Source organism: Ictalurus punctatus, chromosome 26, assembly GCF_001660625.3.
Source record: "Ictalurus punctatus breed USDA103 chromosome 26, Coco_2.0, whole genome shotgun sequence".
In the NCBI taxonomy this organism is placed as follows: domain Eukaryota; kingdom Metazoa; phylum Chordata; class Actinopteri; order Siluriformes; family Ictaluridae; genus Ictalurus; species Ictalurus punctatus.
In genome coordinates, this window is record NC_030441.2 from 16243711 (window position 1) to 16259621 (window position 15911).

The 15911-nt window shown below is 43.2% G+C and overlaps 1 protein-coding gene across 1 annotated transcript in view; it reads left to right on the forward strand.

Moving 5' to 3' along the window:
• epha6 (eph receptor A6) overlaps positions 1–15911 on the forward strand; it is a 163306-nt gene that overhangs the window by 39405 nt on the left and 107990 nt on the right. The window contains exon 3 of the mRNA XM_017456830.3: positions 2492–3152. Coding sequence (XP_017312319.1) covers positions 2492–3152 — 661 coding nt within the window. The remainder of the gene's footprint in view (positions 1–2491; positions 3153–15911) is intronic.

The following is a 15911-nucleotide window of genomic DNA, read 5'->3' on the forward strand; positions in this document are numbered from 1 at the left end:
GAGACAGAGTCAAGATGGAGAGCAAAAACCATCAAATCCTTCTTGAGGCTAGGCCTTTACTTCCGCTGATTGGCGTAATTCATGCGTTTCGCCAATGATTAGTTTGTTTACTAGAAGACGGGTTACTTCTTGTCAAACTTTGTGCATGTCAAAAGACAACTGGAATTTATTATTTATTTATTTATTTATTTATTTTTGACAAATTCTCGGTCGAGAACTAGACCATATTTAGCGAGACCGATGCCCGAGGACCAAGTCCAAGTACAAATGCCAGTACGTCGATACAGAAAACGTCTCACGACAGCCCTAGTACATACTCTAGTACACATGGTATTTAGTAATGCTTATACCATGCGAAACGACCGTAATTACTTCAGCGGTCTGAACAGACGTATGTCTGAGAAACTTACCCTGTCCGAATTGTACTTCAGATAAAATCTGTCTACCTGACCAGTTTTTGCATTTTGGATAGGAGTTCAATTGGATTCAGTGCGTTGAGCACATGGTCGGTTTGGGAATGTGTGTACATTCGGTTTCATTGGTGACTACAACAGAATTTGCTGGGGAAAAAACGAAAAAGAAAAGCAATAATGTAAGGTACGTTCGTCGTCCGTCAATAAAAGCTCGGTGATGCTAAAAACAGGCATGTAAACACGTTAACATATTTACTGGCCTGGATTTACTCTCTCATTAACATGAGGTTAAACAAAGTCTTCGTTTTTAACAGCTGTCGAGGAGCATGAAGAGTACAGATCTTTTTTTTTTCTTCTTCCTACCCCTTTTGTTTTGATTGAGTGGCTATTAGCAGACCTTAGCTTATTATCTCAATAATGGAAGCGAATGAGAAGAAGGCCTTGTGCTAATGAAGTGCATCCCTGGTAATTAATTACAAGACGAGAGAGAAAGGCAGAGACAGACATACAGAGTGAGAGAGACAGATGCAGAGAGTAGGCTAAATGATTGAAATATGGCGTAGGCTGTATTTTTAGGTGACTAAATCTCGTCACTGCGGCAGCTTGAGAGCCAGACGATGGTTTAATTTGGTAAGAGAATTATGTTCGAAATCACGACGGCGTGTTTCAGACGGGGGGAAAGCCGCTTTAGGAAAGACGAGACAAACAGAGTGGCTGGAAAACAAGATGTTTCCTGTTAAACACAACCAAAACGTTCCCCACCCTAGAAAGTCGGTTTAAACGTATAATCTAGTCCTTGCCAGACTTTTTCACTAGTAACGTGCGCAGTTGTCGACACGGTGAAGATTTCTCCGAGGAGATGTTTGTTCTGCATATTTTGGCGGCGTCTCCAGTGCCAGTGCAGTATTCCTTTACCCGAAAGACATCACGACAGACGGCTTTCTCGTTTCTCTGTAACAATGACAAGCTGCCTTATTTATTTATTTTTTTGTCTTATTAACTTTGAGAGAATTAAAAGAGAGAACCGTTTGTAGCTGCTATAACGTTAGCGATAACAGGAACTAGCTTATTTCAGACTCGTCTTGTGGACGTTCCACAGCATTCCTAATAAAGTGACCGGTCTGTGTATTATCAAATTCTCAGACTGTTCGAGGACCGCAAGATGTCTTTTACTCTTTCTCTCGCCATCCGTTTATGGATATTCTTTCAAGGTACGAAATAAGCCCGCAGTCCAGCACTGTATTTTCCCAGTAGCCCAGCTGTGACAGCCGGCCGTTCCTCTTGAAGAGTGGTCCTATTTCCCACTAGATATTGTTCAATATATCCATAACTTTATTTCAGGCAGGAACAAAGCCATGCTCTGCTTTGTTCTTGTGATATATTCATATACTGACTGGCTGTTTGTTTTCTATTACCTTGTCCAACTGCTGACACCAATGCAAAAAAAAATCAAATGAATGTAATACTATATATGGCAATATCACCGACATACCAACAACAAAATATTCAATTCTCACATCGGTGCTAATGCACCAAGGATATAATGCCACGTTTAAAGCCTTCCGTCTCATGACTGGGTCCGAAGGATTAGCGTGCTAGCAAAACAAATGGTTCTTTATGATTAAAAGAGAAACGGAACAGGAAGTACTCAGTGATGTTATCAATATGGTATATATATCAATGGGATGATGTTATCAGTGGAAGACAGGTGTTTTTTCGAGAACGTGATAAGTGGATGTATGCGTCATATGGACAGAGTGTGTGTGTATATACATATATACACACACACACACTAGCTGCTAATGCTGCAGCTGGCAGGATGAGCCAAGAAATCAACCCATTTATTGTAAGTGATGGATGTTCCTCAGGTGTTCTTGCCGAGAACATACCCATATGGCTTTACCGATATACAAGTGATTCATTCACTTGATCGATGCATAGTCCCACTATTTATCAAGTTGGACTTCTTTCATCTCAACCTTAATCTTCATCTCGATTTGTCTCCAGATATCGCTCATCTTTGCTTTTTACATCTCTTCGTTCCTCTTTCCTCACCCCTTCTCTGCCTTCTCCTGCAGTGGGATGCCATCACAGAGATGGATGAGCAGAACCGGCCCATCCACACCTTCCAGGTGTGCCACGTAATGGAGCCAAACCAAAACAACTGGCTGCGCTCGAGCTGGATCGCGCGGCAGGAGGCACAGAGGATCTACGTCGAGCTGCGCTTCACGCTGCGCGACTGCAACAGCATCCCGTGGGTATCGGGTACATGCAAAGAGACCTTCAACCTGCACTACCTGGAGACGGACGAGCCTCACAGCCACTTCCGTCCCTCCGACTACGCCAAGATAGACACGATTGCGGCCGATGAAAGCTTCACGCAGACCGACGTAGGCGAACGAGTTCTCCGGTTGAACACGGAGGTGCGTGAGCTAGGGCCCGTGCGCACCAAAGGCTTCTACCTCGCCTTCCAGGACGTGGGCGCGTGCATCGCCCTGCTCTCGGTGCGCGTCTACTACAAGAAGTGTCCGTCCACGCTGAGGAACCTGGCCGCCTTCCCCGACACGGTGCCACGTGTCCACTCGTCAGCTCTGGTGGAGGTGAGGGGAGCCTGTGTGTTGAACGCTGAAGAGCGAGACACCCCACGACTATACTGCAGCGCCGACGGGGACTGGCTCGTCCCACTGGGCAGGTGTGTGTGCAGCGTTGGCTATGAAGAGAGTGACGGCCTCTGTCTGGGTGAGTCTCTCTCTTGATCACTCTCTCTCACTTACTTAAGTAGAAATTTGATAACGAAAACCTCTATTTTGGTGCAGTTAGGTATTTACACATGGCTAACCAAAAAGATGTTGCATGTCATCCAGCTTCCTGAATAACCCCTTTTTATGGAATTGTTTCTAATCAGGTCGGGAAGTTTGATATCAAAGCTCTTACCTGCAGACTGCTAAAATGAGTGTTTCCTTGCTTGGATCTGCATTGCCTACGGACCCTAAAGAACCAAAATTGTCTAGTACAGGGCTGTAAAATTCTTACTGTTGCCCCATCAGAAGATATTGCAGACAAATCAGGTGTGCTATTGGTCAACGATGTAAGTTCACCGAAGCTTGGTTTGTGCGATGTTCTCCGTCGATTGCGATTACCCTGACTAGAACTGTTTTTATTTCCAATTTACCTGGTGGTAATTCTCCACAGTATTACCACCGGGGCAGCCCGAAGGTGCCAGAACAGACCCCAAACAATAATGATACGTTTCAAAACTATTGTCTAGTAAACACAAACAACATAACTGGAATATATTCAGTACCGCTTCCTCTGCATGGGTGAGCATGTTGCAGTGTTTCCTGTAATTATACCCCTTCACTCTTCCTCGCACTCTGTGTCTGACTGAGCACATCCTAACATCTGTTTGCCACCACATTCTGCACAACCGTGGAGAGGCTTCATTAGTGCAGAGAAGCGTAGAGAAGTCCTGGTTTTTGGGCGACTCGACAGCAGACGAGACTGGAGACGTGTGCTGCGATCAAATACACTACAGCCGAGTTCCTCTGCACGGATTAGGACAGCGGTGATTAAGACATCAGTGGCTGTGGCCTGGTTTTAGTGCCGCCTCAGCCCTTGGGGAGGCTTTTCCATACATGTGACAGAATATGAAATGAAAGTGGGAATATCTGCCATCGTTACAGCTTCCTCATCATCATAACCGAGCAGTTCTGTGATTAGGGAAGTACTTCAGAGGTTCTGCGGCATGAGGGCTGCTTTCTGTCTCGTCTGGGGCGTCTCTTTCCACTCTCTCTCTCTCTCAGTTTCTCTTACTCTCTTTGTCTTCTCTTTTCAGCTGTGTGCTGCTATCGACCTCTTTTCTCCATTACCCATTCTCTCTCACAAACACTTTTTGTGATGCAGCCTAAGACGGCCCTATGATGGTAGATCGACTCAGATATGATTCACGCTTACAGACAGGGAGTGTATGCATAATGTAAAACTGGTGGCAAGAGGCAGGACCGTCCTCCCCGTCTTTCTCCTTCTATTCTCCGCAATCTCTGCCTGAACCGCACTGCGATCTGTGTGAGCAGATCACGCCTCCGATTAGGACTGCAGTCGTACCCGCACCTGTCAAAGCCTTCGTCAAAGAGGGCCGGCATCGGGGAGGCTCCTGCTGCAAAGTGAATCTTTAAGTAGCTCTCTCTCTCGTGCCCTTCCGAGACCAGCCTCGCTCTCAGCCTTTCCCTGATGCACTGCTTCTCTGTTTCTGTCTTATTTCTTACACCTCTGAACTCCAACATGATGTTTAAATGTTAAAACTCCCATTGGATATCTGGTGCTCGGGCCGAACGCAAGAATGGTGCATCTTTATTTTGTTAGGCTTATTTAGTGATCGCTACTTACCAATTCTCCACCTGTTTTCTTCCGTTCCCACCCACTAGCTAACCCTCCCTTATTATCTACCACCTGGGGACTGTGAACTCTAACCGGTGCTTCCGGCGACACACGTGAAGCCAGCCAGACGCATCTTTTCCAACTGCTCATGCTGGGCATGGCTCAGGGCAGCTTAACATGTCCAGAGTAACCCTCGATCCGCCATCTTCTGCATACATGAGCTCACAGATGCTCACGATTGGCTAGTGTCACCAGAAGCACGGCCAGTTTTAATCTCTTGGGCTCCTGGCCATGCATGGCTGTGTCATCGCCAGGATTCGGAATTGTGATCTCTCCATTTTTTGTAATGGTGTAAAGCAACCCTGTTCCCTTGAGATCTACCTTCTTGAAGACTTTAGCTCCAACCATAATCGTGCCCACCTGACCATCTAATCATTGCCTCTTGATCTAAACGAAAACAGGTGTGTTAGATTTTGGTTGGAGATGAAACCTACAGGAAAGGTAGATCTCAAGGAGGAGGGTTGGTGGCCACTGGTGTAAAGGTATCCATAGTCTCATTGCGTTAGTGTTTAGTGGCTCTACATTTTGACCGATTAATCAAAAAATAATAATAAAATACCCGCCTCATCCACTTTGACTTGTATTTTTGTCTCCCCGAATGCCAGGATTTACTTGTTAGCAAAGTTACATACGAACTATAATGTTTGTCAGCATCTTGTCTTCCTCTAAAGAAAAGAATACATGTTTTTACAGTTTGCTTGAGTACAGAGGCACTAGAGGAAGTACCGACTTGTATCCTCCGAGGCGCAAATCAGAGAAGACATGATCCAGGTACTTCACCCGTAGTGGTGTCGGCTTTCTTCGGCTGACAAAATCCACTGGAACACGAATGTCTTGATCTTTCATTGTCTCTGTGACACTGTCACCCTGTACCAGAAAGTGCCGGAAGGCTCCCTGTCTGTCAATACTAAAGATATTGCATAAATATTTAGCAGACTTCTTGGCAGACGGCCCTCGGACACACATCCCGATCTCATTATAAGCGGCACCGTGGTGTCCTCACCCTCACCTTTGCATTTCTTTTCAATGTACGATGGTAATGTTCGCTTTCTCTCTCTCTCTCTCTCTCTATCTCTCTCTCTTTTATTTATTTATTTATTTATTTATTTATTTATTTTTTGGGGGGGTGTTACATTTACCATTTGCTGAGTCTCCTTTCATTTTCTTTTCACTGCCCGAAACTACAGTCAAAACAACAAATGACACAGCATCAGACCTGTTATATAGAAATGCTTTAACAACAATTTCTACCCAAGAAAAGCTTTTTTTTTTTTTTTTTTTTTATTTTTTTTTTTGTTATCATGTTTGTTGCAGCTTTTTAGAAATAGAAAATGTGTGCAGCTTGGCTAAAAAAATAAATAAATAAATAAATAAATAAAGCCAACTATACACTTAACGCTTTTGTTCATTAATAAATTGTTTCTTGGCAGTTTTGCTTCAATGGCATACAAACCAAACAGAGGAGTAATCCGAAGTCATTTCCAGAGCATTCTTCCTGAAAAGCTAATTTACTGTTTCAAAATGCTAATCAGTCTTTTGTGTGTGTGCGTACGTGTGCGTACGTGTGTGTGTGTGTGTGTGTTACTGACCTGCTGCCAATCTGTGAGACCTCATCATTAAATTGTCATAGCTTTGCCTTGTAAACACATATTTTATTCAATGTCGATTCATTTTATATAACCGTAGCTCGGACACGAGGCGAACGTCGGGTTCGTATTAAAGCATTCGTTTTTAAACTTGTATGGCGGACACTTCATATGAACAGATTTGAACTGTGTAGTTGTTGGGTTAGTGAATGTTTATCTAGCTTTTTTGGACGGAGTCTCGAGTGTCCGCGATTTGTTTTCCACAGCAGGAAAGTCTTCATGTCAGAGGATGTTGTGGTTTCCCTGTAACACTGGAACAAGCTGCATTTTTATTTTTTTTGTCTTATTAACTTTAAGAGAGAGAGAGAGAGAACAAATAAAATGAGTGGCTGCTAAAGGAAGTGCTGTTTAATATCTGCTCTCACATATAGTGGTGGAAATAAGTACTGAACATGTCAACATTTGTTTCAGTAAGTATATTTCCAATGAGGCTATTCATATGAAATTTTCACCAGACGCAGGTATTCACTGAAGAAATCCACACATATAAAGAAATCCAAACATTAAAGTACATAAATGAAGTGATGTGTAATAAAGTGGAATGACACGGGGAAAAAAAGTATTGGACACGCTAACTGAAATGTATTTAATACTTTAGTGGAGGAGCGTTTGTTTGTAATGACGCTTCAAGACGCTTCCTGTATGAAGAGATTAATGTTGCGCAGTATTCAGGTGTGATTTTGGTCCGTTCTTCGAAACATATCGTCTTTAAATCTTGTTCAGTTGGATTCGAGTCAGGTGATCGGCTGGGCCGTTCTAACACCTTGATTGTTTTCCTCTGAAACCAATTGAGAGTTTCCTTTACTGTATGCTTTGGATCGTTGTCCTGCTGGAAGTACACCCACGTCTCATCTTCATCATCCTGGTGGATGCAGCAGATTCTTCTCAAGAATCTCTCGGTAAAGGGCTCCATTCATCGTTCCTTCAGTTATATGAAGTCTGCCAGTACCATGTGATGAAGAACAGCCCCACACCATGATGCTTCACCTCCACACTTCACTGTTGGTGTAGTGTTTTTAGGGTGATGTGCAGTGACATTTCTTCTCCAAACATGGTGTGTAGTATGACAGCCAAACAGTTCAAGTTTGCTCTCGTCTGACCAGACTGCACTCTCCCGGTATTTCATAGGCTTGTCCAAATGAGTTGTAGCAAACTTTAAACGAGCTTCGACATGCCTTTTCTTTAGTAATGGAGTCTTGCGTGGTGAGCGTGAGCAGTGGAGTGCACTGCCTATTGTTTTCTCTGTGACGATGGCACCTGCTGCCTCCAAGTGTTTCTGGAGCTCTTTCCGAGTGGTCCTTGGCTCTCGCGCTACTCTTCTCTCCATTCTTCTGACTCCCTGGTCAGAACTCTTGCGAGGAGCTCCTGATGACGGAGTGATGTTGCTTCCACTTGTGGATAACAGGGTACCTACTGGAGGATTCAGAAATTTTGAAATACATCTGTATCCGATTCCGTCAATATGTTTCGCAACAACAAGGTTGCGAAGGTCTTGGGCGAGCTGTTTGCTTTTACTCATCAGGAGATGATTCTTGTGTGACACCTTGGTAACAAAAAGCCTTTTTACAGACCATCATTTTACTAACCCAGCTGATATTAATTTGCACAGACAGGGGGTATAATTACTTACGGATTTCAGCTGGTTCCTTGCCTTACGTTGCCTTGGAGAATTGCTTTTTCTTAGCATGTTCAATGCTTTTTTTCCCCGTGTCATTCCACTTTATCACACACAACTTTACTTATGGACTTTAATGTTGTGAATTCTTTATATTTGCGGATTTCTTGAGTTAATTCTGATGTGTGGTGAAAATTTCATGTGAATAGCCTTACTGGAAATATATTTACTGAAGGCCACGGCGTATGATTTACAACATTTTCATCCTCGGCAGAAAAGCTCATTCAGTGAGCCCTTGTGCCCCGTGGATGGGGGGGCGGAGTCATCCTGGAAGAGACCACGCCCATCAGGATAGTAATGTTTCATCACAGGATAAAGATGATCAGTCAGAAGCACTTAATTTATAACCTGGCTATACATGTAATTGTGTAGATAATGTCTCAAAAGCTTTTAATCTGTCACCCATACTCTCTCTCTCTCTCCCTAACTCTCACTGCCATACTCCTGAGTGATGCCTCCTCCTGCTGCTTTGGTCCTTAAGGGCACACTTTTTTTTCCCCCCTCACACTTTAAAGAGCTTTTCTATTTTGCTTTGGTTCGGAATCTGTTTTCGAGTTGTTCATCTGAAAAGACACGATAGATGAAGCTGTCACAATTCTTTATCGCCGCGCCGTCTTACAGGCCTGGCTGGTCATCTTTCTGTGTCTGTCACTAATTCTAGTTTTTACAGAGAGTTTTATAGCCGTCCAGTTCTAGTCAAAAAATACAGAGCAGTCCCGATATTTTCACGAGAGAGAGAAAGCACGCTAAAAATATATATTTTTTTTTTAAATGCGTCGTCGTTGTTTGTATTAACGAGAAGTGTTCAGTGTGACGTTTCTCTCTAGTTTCTCCAGTTGTTTGAGTGGAACATCTGAAACGTACTTTGCCCAATAATTGTATAATATATATCGTTTGTATAATATGTAATATAATTGTATATGTATAATATACATAGAATTGTATTGTAATAATTATATGAACAAAGTCAAACAATTCATGTATACGTCCATAAATCCTAAGCATAGAATTTCAGGCTGAATATATATATGTATATATATATATATATATATATATATATATATATATATATATATATATATATATATATATGTATGTATATGTATGTGTGTGTATATATATATATATATATATATATATATATATATATATATATATATATATATATATATATAGAGAGAGAGAGAGAGAGAGAGAGAGAGAGAGAGAGAGAAATAGATAGTTGCCCAGTATATATCATGAATAAGGCTTGCTGGCATGCTGTTAAAGGAAAGAAAATCAACAAAGGGGGGAGGGGGGGCGAAAGACATGTGTTGTAGGCTGATTAGCATCTCGTAATTGCCAGTAGTGTGTGAATGTGTGTGCGATGGTTTGGCACCCCATCCAGGGTGTCCCCTGCCTTCTGCCCCGAGTCCCCTGGGATAGGCTCCGGGCTCCCCCGCGACCCTGAGTAGGATACCCGGTACAGAAAATGGATGGATGGAAATAACAACACGTTTCTTTAATCTGTTTAACGTAAGACTGCATGTTACTGTAAGCAGAGATTTGATCAAAAGATGAATATGAGACAACAGATTAGAATTTCAGCTCTCATCTCCTGGTGTTTCCATCTAGATGTGTTAAACCACTTAAGAGCATGGCACCGTTGGTGGCAGACCACCAGATTTTTTAGGTGAGCAAACGTTTAGGTACAGATAGCCCGAACGTAAACGAAAGTAAATAACACTTAATCTTTGCTTGCATACAGCCGGTGACATCACGGTCTTTTGATCTCAAACCCAAACGTATAGCGAAAACAACAGAATAGGCCTTGCTGCTCCAGTACTTTCACAGGAGGCTGTGTGCCATCTGATTGGTCCAGATCAGCCTTTTCCAGCGCGCTTAAAACTCGAACATTTCTCAGTTCTTTTATACCTATTTCCTACTTCCCTCTTCTAATTCTAGTGTAACTCGAAGGTCTCACGTTTAATACGCGCGATGTTCAAAATCTCTCGACCGGCAGCGCGTACGTGTTCAAACGTACGACAGCGAAATCGCACTGTTTGCGCAGCCCGTGAGGACAGAGTCTTGGCTTTATAGAGCACAAAGTCGCTTATTTACCGCAGTCTGGCGTTTTATTTTTCCTCGTCGCCGTGCCTCTACCTGCAGCCTAATCTTCTATGAGCTCAGACAGGATAAAGCAAATATTGTTTTTACTGTATTGTATTTTTAGAGACGAGGCTGGAGCTTAAGCACAAACAAGTTGAAGCTGTGCTCTGCATACAGTATCTTCTCTGTGCCGTTTCTGGGATCGTCCTTTCCTACTGTGAGCGAACCCGACTGTCCGTTCATTATTTACAATAATAGTAATAATAATAATCAAACAGGCTTGTGTGTATTTTTAAATGGTAAACACGAGTAAAAACCTGCACGCTCAGTGAACAACCCCTGATCTGAGAGTTCGACAGGAAATGTAAATCACCCATCTGGAGCAGAGCGATTATTCAAACTACAATAACATCGCTGCCCTCTGTGTAGTCGTCCCAGCAGCCATTTGGCATCCGCAGGGGTCATAGTTCAAGGCGAGTTGTACCTCTTATACATACGTGACGACGAGCTCTCCTTGACGAGCGAGAAAGTTCTTTGTGGGTTTGATTTCCGTTCCATCTGGATGCTTAAACGTGTGTTGTGTTGTGCTCCAGTTAAACTTGCAGCTGTATTTGGCCTGGTTTCTGCAGCTCCCAACACAGGCTACCTCTCTAATTACTGTCATTTGTTAGATTCACAGCTAATTTACTTCGGATTGTTTCCCCAACTCTCGTTCGTACCCCCCGCTCTCGTTCCCTCTAACGCGTATACACACACACACAGTCATCGGGCTTTTTAATTAAACAGTATGCTAAATGAAGCCATCTTTATCAGAGACTCCTGACTTTAAGCCTGTGTGAAATCACGGCCGTGGCGCCGGCTCGTCGCAGCCGTACGCCGTCATTTCCTACAGGGCTGGAGGTGCAGAATCCGTGCGAAAACATCCGTGCGATTCACTAACAGGAGGATTCTGACCTTCAAACGAGTGCGTCGTGCGTGTTTGCTTCAACGGATCAAGTTGCGAAAAAAAAAACAAACAAGATTTGTGTGAATCGAATAATTCGGCGTGATTCACTAAAGCCTGAAAGTCACTTCTGAGTGATGCAGTGATTGCATACACGGATTAATATCACCAAAGGTCAGGTGTTAAATTTTGCAGAAGCCTGCAGATTTAAAGTTCCTGAAATGATTTATTAGTGTCTCAGCATGATGAGGAGAAGAAAAAAAAAAAAAGATCCTCACCTTATTCTATGCCTTATTATTTCGGTAAAGTTGTATGTAGATACAATTTTAGATATACATTCATACCTTGATGCTCTTAAGCCTAGTGCACACTAACTACAGGGTCTAGACTATAGAATAGAATCATTTAGCACCTACAATGTGATTCACCGAAGCCCGAAAGTCACTTCAGAAACTTAATATGTGCGCAAATGAATACAACTAAAGGTAAGGTATTAAATTTGCCCATTTTTGCCAGAAAAAGATAAAACCGTTCATTTAAGGGTCTCGAAATGATGTCTTGGCGTCTGAACGTAACAAGGATGTTCAATTAATATGCAGTTTGAGGTTTTTTAAAAGTGGAAAATACCGAATAGAATCATTTGGCACCTACAGTGATTTACTAAACCCTGACAGTCTCTCCAGAAACTTCATTTGCGCACAGATGAATACTACCGAAGGTCACGTGTTTACTTTGCGGAAGCCCATTTCCTCAAGATAAATCCATCTCAACATGATGAGAAAGTTTCTAGAAACACAGACTGTGGTGAAGTTGTCTTCTTTTTAGATTAGACGTTAGCTACATGGCGCACGGTGGCTTAGCGGTTAGCATGCTCGCCTCACGCCTCCAGGGTCGCCGGTTCGATTCCCACCGTGGCCCTGTGTGTGCGGAGTTTGCGTGTTCTCCCCGTGCTGCGGGGGTTTCCTCCGGGTACTCCAGTTTCCTCCTCCAGTCCAAAGACATGCATGGTAGACTGATTGGCGTGTCTGTAGTTTGTATGGGTGTGTGATTGTGCCCTGTGTGCCTGATGCTCCCTGGGATAGGCTCCAGGTTCCCCGTGACCCTGAAAAGGAGTAAGCGGTATAGAAGATGGACGGATGGATGTTAGCTACATGTTCATATCTTTGATCATATCAAAATACAGGGTGGTGTGTGCGTAAACCGAATCATTTAGCACGCACAGTGTGATTTACTGTAGCCTGAAACTCACTTAAGTAACCCCATTTTGTGCGCAAAGTAATACTACTAAAAGTCAAGTCTCACGCTTGCAGGAGCCCGTTTCTGCCAGACAGTGCAAGTAACACGTAAAGTTTTTCAAAATGATGCCTTAGTATCATCACAATCATAACGAGAACGTTTCTAGAAACCGTAAAAATACTGTGGTATTATTAAGAGTTTGTATGTATTTATTTATTTATTTATTTATTTATTTATTTGTTAATTTTCGATTAGATGCTAGTTGCATTCCCCCGTACGTCTGATGCCAATGCCAGCAACGTTGAGACAGAGTGTCTGCTGTGCTTCGCAAAAATCTTAAAGCCTAGTCTACATTAACACGGCGGTGTTCATGCGAGTTTCTAAACGACGATACTCCCGAGGGTCAGGTATTAAGTTTGCAGCCCAGTTTTGCGAGACGGATAAAACGTATTTTTGCTCAAGACGATTTTTTTTCTTTTTTTTTTTTTTTACTGAAGACGTTTTAATGTCGGATATTAGTTCATTACGGTTCCTACGTTAATTATTAAATTCTGTCGTTTCATTTATTTAGCAGCGTGTTGTAAAGTGTTGTTCCTCCTACATCACGACGTCCGTGCTTTGAGATTTTCGATTCAAGGCTATATGAATAAAACTAGCCAGAGGAATTGGAGAGTATGCTTTGATGTAAAGTTCTTGTTGTTGTTGTTGTTGTTGTTGCGTTTATATCTCCGTATTTTTGTCCTCCGTCTACATCTCTGTCTCTCTCGCCCGCTTGCCGACTCTTTACCTGCTTTTACTTCTCACAAGCAGCTTATTTTCTCTCCTTTCTTTTGCCCTCTATCTCAGAACTTTGCTGTGTTGCGATTCCGTGTTGAGTCCAGCTCAGCAGGAGATGTAGATGTGACACGTTCTTTCCCATCCTCTACCCATATCCCCAACCCCCCTTTTTTTTTTTCTCTTCAGGTTTTTTTTTCTCGCTGAGTCATCACTTGCTTAAGGCTTCAAACTTTCCACACAGTTTGAAGGTGCTGACGCTTTTTCTTTTTTTCTCCCGCTTCTTTTTTCAGACAGACAGAGAGAGAGAGAGCTGAAAGGAAACAGAGTGAGTAGCTCAGAAAGGTGTTTGAACTGAAAATAAGTGCCGTGATTTCATTAGCGCCCGATCGCGGCTCTCCTCCCGCAATGCCGGTTGATAGCGTGAGAACCTGATCGCGCGGCGGTTACCGGGGCCGAAAAGCAGCGCCGCCCTTTCACTCCGGCGTCCGTAGATAAAAGACGGGAAGCTAATGTAAGGAATCGATTTTCTCTATCCAGGAGCAGGGAGAACTTTCTGCTTGAGTAGGGTATTGTGTACACCGCTGAGACTGCGGCTCGAGTCGGATGCGAAACCGTAAGACTCGGGACGCAGAAAGTACAGCAGCTTTATTTAAAAAAAAAAATAATAATACTTTATTTTTTTTTTTTTTAAAACCTGAAGTAAAAATACTCTATCGGATTGAGTTTAGCGTGTTTTAATGAATCTCTGATACTGCAGGTTCCTGGTAAGGTGTTTTGGCTCCTCGCCGAAGTTCTTATTTTGCAGATCAGCAAATTGTATAAGCTAGAAAAGCTTTACTGTGTATATGCTAAACACACACACACACGCACACACACGTACCGCGCACACACTCCATTAACCCTCAGCCGTCTCTCTTCGGCGCCGGTGTAAAAAGCGGGTGACGGTGCAGTCGTCGTATATTAATCCATCACTCGTAGAACATATCAACTCCGTTACAGAGCCGCTCACCTGATATCCAGTCTGACGATACTCAGTCAGAGAGTGACAGATGATCGGCTACACGTCGCCTGTATCTCTCCCATTCATTATCACCCTGTCACACATGCTAACACCGATCACACTCAGCTCATAGCTTAATGCAAACGCTGATGGAGATGGAAAAAGAGACAGAGAGAGAGAGAGAGTCATGAAGTAGCACAGTTTTATATACTACAGGATCGGACGAATCGAATTCGCTAGCCCGTAAGCCAAGAACAGTAAACGATGCCCGATCCGAGGGCTGGGACGATGTGACGAAAATATCACATCACGATACTTGAGGACATTGCTACGATACACGATGGGTATCACTCTATATAATTTAGCTAGCAAACTAAAAACACACGCACGCACACACACACAAAAAAAAACGGAGTTTGACGATACTTTATTATTTTTTTTAATAAAGCAAAGACAACGAAGATTACGTTTAAAAATGTATACATGTCAAATCAATACCGGCTTCCGTTCGGCACCGTTTACGTTGTAATTATTAAAAAAAAAAAAACGTAAAAGGATAAATCATACCAGCGATATCTCAGAAAAGCGTATCGCGGAATCGTTTATTACGATATCGATATTATAGCGATATATCGCCCGGTCGTGTGATTTGGTTACCTGGGTAAACAGTATCAGCTAATGTAATATCTGGAGCTAGTCAGCTAGTGCTAACACAGACTCAGGAAAACAAATGAGTATATGATCGTGTAGGACATTGCGTTTGCACGCCTCGAATCACTCCGAGCTTGAAATATTCGCAGTTTTTCCATGTTTGTTTGGGTTTTTTTTTAAATAATGTACCTAGCCTACTAGGTTTTAATGGCGTAATCTATCGTAGCTATCGTAACTATCCAGAAAACTTTCATTGCGCTGCCTGTTTTATCTCCGTACCGGTGTTATGGCGGAGACGTGGGAATCGTCTGCCCAGCAGGACGCTCACACTCCTCCCCTTTCCCATCATACCCCTGCTCGCCGGGAGCTCAACACAGAGCCGTGATACTCTACAGACCGAAACCCAACGGTGTCCCGACTCATAACGCAGTAAAAATTCACTCGTCTGTACCGATGAGCCGATTTCCGCAGTGAGAAAAGAGTCGAACGTGTGCGAGACTTAGCCTGTATGATGACTTTGTGTCGCACTTGGCGTGGTTCGGTTTCGTCAGCCTTTCCAGGAACCTGAGAAGGTTGTCTGTCACGTGTCCTCGCTACGTAATCCGCCTAGTGAAACCGGATCTGCCGGGTCACTCCTCGGTCGATGTGTGTAGTGCAGCAGGTGGTGGGATTTTTTCTGCGCCGTAGTTCCAGCATTGCGTCGCGTCACACTACTGTGAAGCCTGCATTCTTAAAGATAAGGACCAGGAGTACAAGGAGTACTACACTTAAAGGAAGTGTGTTTCGAGTCTGCGGTACGTCCGCGATCGAAGGTACAATTTGGAAACAATCGGAGGCTAGAATTTGTTCCCATTTGCTCGATTCAAGACTTTTTCAATTTTTACGTATGAAATCCATCCATTAACGTGACTCGTTCGTTCATTCATACGCAGTACCGAATCGACGGGATTGACGGACGCCTCTCTGTCCTGATTGGTTGGTCCTCAAAGCATGGGGTGGTGCAGAGACCAGGGATTCTCGTCCGAACCGAAGGATCATTACGAAA